Source organism: Pinus tabuliformis, chromosome 3_2 (genome assembly GCF_031772625.1).
Source record: "Pinus tabuliformis cultivar Carrire ecotype Pingquan chromosome 3_2, CPIR1, whole genome shotgun sequence".
NCBI classification, from domain to species: domain Eukaryota; kingdom Viridiplantae; phylum Streptophyta; class Pinopsida; order Pinales; family Pinaceae; genus Pinus; species Pinus tabuliformis.
Window position 1 is genome coordinate 252,162,666 of NC_142302.1, and position 9,470 is coordinate 252,172,135.

Genomic DNA, 9,470 nt, shown 5'->3' on the forward strand with positions numbered 1-9,470 from the left:
GGTGTTTTGTTAAGGCACTCCTTGATGTGAAGTGGTTTCGTTAAGGCACTCCTTGATGTGAGGTCACCGATTCAATTAGGGTGATATATTAGACATGAAGAAGATATAGTCCTACCGAACTTTTAAAAAAAACAAAGGTCACCGATTCAATTAGGGTGATATATTAGACATGATGAAGATATAGTCCTACCAAACTTAAAAAATAAAAAAATAAAAAATAAAAAATTAATTAAAGAAAAATTAAATTAATTTTTTTTTATAACAACACTAAATCTTTATATTTTGTTTCTATTTTTTTCAAATTAAACTTAACAGACACATTTTATCATTATGAGTTTCATGTTATTGTAGTCTTTTATAAATTAGGGAATTTCATTTTGAGTGAACTTCGATGCTTCAGACATTTCACATCTAACTCTATTGTCTTTGATACCACTAGATCCTAGATTTGAATATGATGCATTTTGTGGATGGAGCTTTTATATATATATATATATATATATAGCCTTGATTCTGGTTTATAAAAGTAAATTATATAATAGGATGTTTTGTGGATGAAGCTTTTATATATATATATATATATATATATATATATATATATATATATATATATATATCCTTGATTCTTGTTTATAAAAGTAAATTATATAATAAATCAATTCCCTCTCCACGTCAAAATTTCTAAATTTCTATTTAATTTTTTTTTTCATTTTCTATTCTAATTAAATACCAAATTTTTATTTAAATTATTAAAAAAAAACATTTTCTATTTCAGTTAAATAAAAGTTTTGAAGTCTGTACTTTCTTCCAGTAGTGCTTTAATTAAGACTTAGTCTAATAAATTTAAATTCATGTGAGGTCGTACTTTTTTTTTTACTAAATCATGAAATTGACATACAATTTGATTTTAGGTTTTCATTTTAATATATGCATGAATATCATTTAGGTTTGAGGTTGCTACACAAAAACATGGCAACATAGCTAGCGTGTTCTTGCCCCTTAGTCTAATTATTGAACTTTGAAAAGTATGAATCACCTCTCACATTTAAACAAGGGCTATAGATGTTATAGATTGTATATATGGTTGATTCACTTTGTAGAATACATGCTAACAAAATTTACCTAGCCCGTGGCAACTAATTTGGTCTAATTTAACTAATAAACAAAATGGTCATTTTATGGTATCATTCCCCACATATTTTGTGGGAAATACTGTAGAAAAATTTAACAATTAAACATTTTAGATATTTAATATGTAAAATAAAAAAATTAAGATATTTAAGATTTATCTCCAAATAGTTATGACATTTCTTCCCTTTTAATTTAATTAATTAAAGAAATTTCATTTGAACAAATGTCATATATAATGAGCTATAAGTTTCTTAAGCATGTGGTATTGACAAGCCATATATTAGTCAATGATATTATAACAAGGCCTATATGTAAATATGGTAAAGTGGGCATGAATCTCCATGGTTAAGAATCATGAAGTAAATGTTTTGATGTTTATCATAAGTTGATGGCTATAGGTGTTTACCAACCATTTGTTTATATGATTATGGTAGTAACATAGAGCTTCCATAATATTAATTTAATGATCAATAATTATTATGTAGATGGTAGTGATTTAACCTTCACAAAATATTCTAGAATATTCATAGTGTTGGATGGCAAAAGAAAGAGAGAGAGATTTATTTTAAAAGTAGTTAAGTCCTTTCTTCTTTTTTAATTAAATTGGTTAATTAAGAAAACATATCTCATATGAACATGAGTTAAAGATTTTAGAGCATATTATGGTATTGTCCGATAGTTTTTACCAAAGTCTAATTATTATTTTATTCTTTATTTATTTATTAAAATATATATATCTTTTATATATTAATTAAATAAAATAATAATAATAATAATAATTTTTAAACCGTTTGTAATATATAATATAAATAAATTAGAAAATATAAAAATTAGAATATAATTCATTTAACACTTAATAAAAGAGGAGAGAGAGCGATGGAGGCGGTTTTTGGTCTTAGGGTTTCAGGGAACTATCTCTGCGCCGCCGCGGATCTGAAAACTCTGATCTGCCTCGGATCGGATAGAGGACTGGCCGATGGTTTCTCTGAGTTCGGAATCCCCATTGAGTACTGGATTGTATTGGCGGATGGCAAAGAGTTACACGCATCAAACCTTAGCAATCTGCGCTCCCCCACCTTCAGGGTGCAGACAGTCTTCACGGCAGCTTCAGAAATTTTTTGTTCGGCCCCAAAACAAATAGTTTTTACCCTGACGCGATTTGATTCGCCAACGTGCAGGTATGGAAAATCTGATAGCGAGTATGAAAAGAAAGGACAGCTGATAACTCTCATGGGCCATCCAGGAATCCTGGGGATTCGATCTGTCGTCCGAGGTCGATTCTTAGAAGGAAAAGATGCAGATCAGGCTGAGGATGGAAGTAGGACCCTGGAACCACGGCGTATGGAAACTTTAATGGCCCCTGCAGTGCAGATCTGGGCATATATCACATCGTTGCAGCAATACATGCTCAGGTATGAGAAATATGTGTGGCAGGCTGTTCCTATGCCCCCTCTCGGAGAGCAGAGAGCCTGATCTATCACATTCTGGCAGCCCGCAATTAATTTGATTACAGATCAAGCATGGGACGAGCCATTGGTTTTGGATCCCCTGCGAGACACAGTACTCGGACCCAGATCGGGACATAAACTTCCAGATCTGGACCTCTGTAGAGCAGATCTAACCCCATGCAGATCAGATCTGGAAACACACCCATTGGAAAAGAAGATTCAGGGCAAAAAAAGCCCTCTCTTTATCAGATCTATGGGAGGGCACACAATATGCCTTGAAATAGGGCTATGGGAGGCAACAGAAATCCTCAAACAGAGGATACATGAAAAGACGGGAATCCCACCATGCAAACAACTCCTCCTCTACGCAGGGAAGATAATGCAGGAGGGGTTTAAACTAATGGATTACGGTATAGCAAAAGACTCTACAATCTGTCTCAGCTCAAGATTGCGCGGAGGCTGCCCCGGCTCAAGTTCAAAAGGACCTGTTTCCTTCAAAGATGTAGTCAAAGGGAAGATGGAATCACAAAAGAAACTCGAACAGCAAGATACAGCACCAGGGGCATACATTGTTGAGCAGACAACACAAAACCCAGCATTAGTAATCTCCATACCAGAGGTAAATGAAATACAATCTGATTATTTGACTAAAGCAGTGATATGCAGGTTCAATGGATTTTGGCCCAAACCGGAAGCCCTTCGTCAATGGATCTACTCCATATGGACAGAAAACTGTGATATCCATCTCTGCTCAAAGGGATTCTTTATTGTCAAATTTGACACCATAAAGGACAAAGATTATGCTTTGAACGAAGGGCCATGGTTCTGGGGTAACGCTGGCTTGTTCGTGAAATCTTGGTTCCCGGATTTCGATCCAAACAGCATGGTGGTCACCAAAATGCCAGTATGGGTAAAACTGTTTAATCTTCCTATACACTTCTGGCACTACAAAGTACTGGAAGGAATAGGCAATAACCTGGGATCCTTTTTAAAAGCAGATCATGAGCGCCTATCTAAGGATATCTACACATTCGCCAGGATATGTGTGGAGGTAGACCTCAGTCAAGGCCTACCAGAGCACATTATCCTAATTCACAATGGAAAACAATGGGCACAGCCATTGGATTATGAAAACACCGCCTTCTGTTGCCGCATATGTCGACAAACAGGTCATCTACAGAGTACATGCCCACAAAACAAAAAAGACAGGAAAAGGAGACAACCACCGAAACCGAAAGGATGGCAATTTTCAGCCACATGGACAGAGGATGCAGAAGAGGAAAAAGAAGAGGAAAGGAATGAGGGAACCAACAGCAATATACAAGAAGATGAAGACGGAAAGATAAATACAGAAATCAGCAATGCAAGCTATCCACACCACCTACAGAATAACGAATATCTGATCGAAGGAGCAATAGACACAAATGCAGGTATCCCACAGCAGCAAGATGAGAACACCAGACAGGAAATTGGAGGCAGCAAGCGTGCTTACTCGCCAACAAGTACAGATTCTGAAAAGGATATCATGGCTGCCACTAATGAAACACAAATGATCATTGTAACTGCTCTGCCTAACAATGAAGGTTGGCGGAAAGTGGAAAAAAAGAAGGGTAGGAAAATCTAGATTAGCTAGTTATTTGATTTTAGCTCCTGATTAACAGGACAAGTTTTGATATTATGAACATTACAGCAATGCCAAGGGCATCTACTATATGTAATTTTCTAATCTTAATGAAAATTACTGATTTTTCCAGTGGAAAAACACTTAATAAAACATATTTATAAAATATCATTATTCATGAGAAGTAGATTTTGTATTCATTATAAGCTAAATAATTTATTTTTTCCAATAATATTTTTGCTAATTAAATTTCAATTATACTTTATTGCACTCTTTTACTAATTGAAAATAACAAAAATCATGCATTTTGAGGAACTCTTTAATAAAATGATCTTAACTAAATCTAAAAAAAATAACATACCACTTTATAAATGGAGAACGTTTATTTTTTATTTTCTTAAATTTAGGGATGGTAAGTCATATACATATAGTGCATGCTTATATCAAAATATTCGAAAAAAAAAAATAACAATAATAATATTTGGCTGCAATGCTTAAAATGGATACACATTATTTATTATTGTAAAAACACAATTGACATTACAGGCATAATCCAGCGTGTTCCACAGAGGTTGCAAGATGTCGACATGATTGGACAAGTCGGACTCAATAAAGTTGTGTCCATTAAGTTGAAAATAATTAATATTATTTTGTATTAATGGAGAAATGGTTACACGAGTTGTAACATATCTCCTTAGTTTAGGATTTGTTCCTAGAGTTTAGGAGTTTGTTTGCAACTACCTGATTTCTAGTGATGTACTTAATAATGTAGTCATTCATTTAATGGATAGTAGAGTGAACGGAGAGAGTCTCTTTGTCTGAGTGCAGTCTCCAGGTGCAGTACTCACCTGTGAGCTGCAACTCCTTCTTTTTAATTCAAGTCTAATTTTTATCTTGGTATCAGAGCTCAGAGTAGCGATAGCCTTAATTTTTTTTTTACGATGCATCATTGATTACAGAACTGTAGTGGCGACATTTGTAGGATCAGGTGGACTGTAGTAACACCTGAAGACAGGTCTCAGATGACTGATCATCTCTGAGCGCAAGAAAGTGTTGGCGCGGAATCTTCGCGAACAGTCGCGCCATTTTTTAGTAGAAGCAGTAGCTGGCGTGGTTTATTAAGGAACAGACGCGCCACTTGGCATGGTTTTGAGGGTGATAAGCGCGCCAGCGTGCCAGAAAGTACAATTGGCATGGAAAATCAAGGATTAATCTCGCCAATTTCGGGAGACGCGTTGATTTTGTTTCTGGCGCGGACATTTCGCTGTTGAAGGAGCGCCAACCTCTTTCTCTTTGAAAAATCTGCAATTTTTGCAGATCAGAGTTGCCTGATGGCGGCACTTTGAATTATTAGATCTATTCGGTGGCAACAGATTGGAGTAGCCCAGTGGTGGCGTATTGGAGTTCCTGATCTACTCGGTGGTAGCAGATTGGACTTGCCTGGTGGTGGCGTAGTGAAGTTCCTGATCTACTCGGTGGCAACAGATCAGACTTGCCCAGTGGTGGCGCATTAGAGTTCTAGATTTGTTCAGTGGCAGCAGATCAGATTTTCCCGGTGGTGGCGCATTGGAGTTCCGGATCTATTCGGTGGCAGCAGATCGGACTTGCCCGGTGGTGGCGGATTGAAGGTACAAATTTTTTTTCCAGCAAAACAGAGGTTCGGATTTGGTATAAGTCAATATGAATAACAGTTTAGAATCGTATCTCCACGAGTCTGGAAAACTCGATGGATCAAATTTCAACAACTGGAAATTCAAGATGCAGACTTTACTTGAAAGTGCAAATGTGTGGTCGATCGTGATAGGAAATGAGTTGAGATCGGGATCAGCTACACAAGAACAAGATCAGGATAAAAGGGAGGCAAAAGCAAAGGTCATATTGAAAATGTCTGTCAAGGAAAATGTTATCCCACATATTAGAGACTATAAATCGGTCGTTGACATTTGGACGACCATTAAAAACCTATACCAATCGCAGAATTCAAACCGTGTCTTGTCACTCAAAGGCAAGCTGTTTTCATTGAAGATGGAGGAGATTGAATCCGCCGTTGGATTCATTGTGAGAGTCAAAGACTTGAAGGACAGATTGGGAGATATCGGAGAGAAAGTTCCTGATTCAGATCTGGTCACGATCACGTTGAATGGAATGATTGATGATTACCAGAAATTTATCACAGGGCTCTCAACAAGGGAGAAATCCCATTCATTTGAAGATCTGACAGGGATTCTGATACAAGAAGAAGAGCAACGACAAAATTTGAAATCTCAGAGCAATGACCTTGCTCTGATGGCAAAAAGGAGACAGTTTAAAGGGAAGCAGCATTAGCAACCGCAGCAGCAGCAGCAGAGAGGAGCCAACACATTTCAAAAGAGACCGTTTAAAGGTATGTCTGCTAATAATTTTCCCATCAAGAAATGTTTTTACTGTGGAAACCTAGACATGAGATTAGAGATTGTTATAAGAGGCAGCAGACGAAGGAAGAAACAAACAGAGAAAACATAAGGGTTACTTCATTAAGGAAGAGGAGGATCATAGCCACGAACTTCGACTATTTATAGTTGATTGTGCTCTTTCAGCTTCAAAGGAAGATGAGGACGACATATGGTATGTCGACTCGGGTGCATCCTCACATATGACTCGTAAGAAGGATTGGTTTGAATTTCTTGAAGAAACTTCATGTGGGTCGAAAATCTATTTAGGAGATGATAGTGGACATGAGATCAAAGGACATGGTGATATTCCTGTAAAATTACCTAGTGGTGACATTAGACACCTTAAAAATGTATTGTATGTTCTAGTAATTAAGAAAAATTTGGTCTCTGCCTCAATGATTATTGATCAGGACATGCAAGTTCAATTCTTTAAGACTAACTGTGTCATTAAGGATAGCCAGATGGAAACAGTTGCAACAGGAGTGCACGTGGGGAACCTGTACAGACTAGATGTGAAGAGTATGCCACAGCAGGCAATGGTTGCAGCTGGATCGACAGCCGAAAATCTCTGGCATCAGAGATTTGGCCACCTTAATCTGCAAGACCTCATCCTACTTCAGATAAAAGGTATGGTTGATGGACTCCCTGTTTTCCATAATGTTAAGCTGGATTGTGATGGATGTGCATTAGGGAAAATGCATAGAGAAGAGTTCCCTTTGCATGTTAAAAGAAAGGAAAGAGATATTTTAGAACTGGTGCATACAGACATCTATGGACCCATGCAAACCAGATCATTAGGAGGAGCATATTACTTTCTCTTGTTTACAGATGATTGCACTAGATTTTCATGGGTATACTTTCTGAGTAAAAAGAGTCAAGCTTTTCAGTATTTTAAAGAGTTTAAATCCATGGTAGAAAACCAGATAGGAAAAAGGATAAAAATTCTCCGCTCAGATCAAGGTGGAGAATACAGGTTGGGAGAGTTCATGTATTTCTGCAAGCATCATGGGATTGTGCAATAGTTTACAGTGCCTCACACTCCACAACAGAATGGAGTGGCAAAAAAAAAGAACAGAACTCTTGTGGAGTGCGCAAGGAGCATGCTTCAAGGTAAGGGTCTATCAAATGGTCTTTGTGCAGAAGCTATTAACACTGTTGTATATTTAAAGAATAGGAGTCCTATAGGTGTCTAGGCCTCAAAACCCCTTTTGAAGCATTGTTTGGATTCAAACCAGGAGTGAGTCATTTAAGAATATTTGGGTCAAAAGCTTATGCACATATACCTAAGGCGGATAGGAAGAAGTTAGATCTTAAAGCCTTGAAATGTATATTTGTTGGATATGGCACTGAGTTCAAGGCATATAAGTTATTTAATCCTGTGACTCATAAGGTGTTTGCAGGTAGAGATGTCATATTTCATGAACAAGTTGAAGAAGGAAAGAATGACTCTAACAGTGATTGGCACATTCCATTGCTATTGGAAGAAAACAGCGAGGAAGATGAAGAGTAGGAGGAGAAACAAGAAGAAGAAGTAACAAATGATGTAATCAATGAAGATGCAAGCTCGGAAAAGGTTGAAATTGAGGTAAGTCCCCTACCAAGGAGATCGGGTAGGAAGACTCGATTATCATCTAAGTTGAAAGGCTATGCATTAATGTCAAAGATTTTAAACATTGTAGAACCTGCAAATTATGAGGAGGCTAGTAAATCTGATGCATGGAGGGCTGCAATGTATGAAGAAATAGATTCAATAAATAGAAACCATACTTGGGATTTGGTTGAATTGCCTAAAGGTAAAACCCCCATAGGATGCAAATGGTTGTATAAACAAAAAATAAATGCAGATGGGAGTATAAAGAAACTTAAAGCTAGACTAGTAGCAAAGGGTTACTCATAGAAAGAGGGAATAGATTTCAATGACACCTTTGCTCCTGTAGCCAAATTAAACACCATTAGAATGCTAATTTCCTTAGCAACAAAACACAAATGGCAGCTACACTAGCTAGATGTCAAGTCCGCATTTCTGAATGGTGACTTGAAAGAAGAAATTTATTTAGTACAGCCTGAAGGTTTTGTGAAAAAGGGATAGGAACATCTTGTGTGTAAATTGAAAAAGGCACTTTATGGTTTAAAACAGGCACCTAGGTCGTGGTATGAGAAAATTGAATCATTTTTTGTACAGCATGGCTTTCATAGGAGCTTGAATGATCCAAATCTGTATACCAAGTTTAATAAACAGAGGAAAATTATTTTGATTTCTTTGTATGTAGATGATATGATCATAACAGGGAAACCTTCATTATTGTTTGGGATTGGAGGTATGGAGAGACTTTGGACAAACTTTTCTTACTCAAGGGAAGTATGCCAGAAGCTTGTTGGAAGGGTTCAGAATGGAGTAGTGCAGGTTAGCAGCAACACCATTACAGCAGAACTTAAAGTTGAGCAGTGACGATGGTACTAAACAGGTGGATGCTACCATGTACAGATAGCTAGTTGGCAGTTTGATATATTTGACTACAACTAGACTAGATTTGGCATATTCTGTTAGTGTGTTGAGACAGTTCATGTCAAAACCACTCGAAATTCACTGGATCACAGCAAAAAGTGTGTTGAGGTATCTTAGTGGTACTAGTAATTATGGCATTTTGTACACTGACACTTCTGATGTTATTCTAGCAGGTTTTTCAGATTTCGATTGGGCAGGTAACTTGGATGATCGAAGATCTATCACAGGTTACACATTCAACATTAGATCCGGGGTCATAGCATGGAGAAGCAAAAAGCAGCACACTGTAGCTCTATCTTCATGTGAAGCTGAGTACCAAGCATCGTGTGTAG

General features: G+C 37.0%; 1 protein-coding gene across 1 annotated transcript; it reads left to right on the forward strand.

Annotated features, from left to right (window-relative positions):
• The first annotated feature begins 5,880 nt into the window (after positions 1–5,880).
• Positions 5,881–6,525, forward strand: LOC149180629 (uncharacterized). The gene has a single exon (XM_089413937.1). It carries the CDS (start codon positions 5,881–5,883, stop codon positions 6,523–6,525), a length of 645 nt encoding a protein of 214 aa, XP_089270063.1.
• The last annotated feature ends 2,945 nt before the right edge of the window (positions 6,526–9,470 follow it).

Excerpts from the sequence above, each read along its gene's own strand:
- LOC149180629 (XM_089413937.1), top strand. The coding sequence starts at position 5,881 with ATGAATAACAGTTTAGAATCGTATCTCCACGAGTCTGGAAAACTCGAT.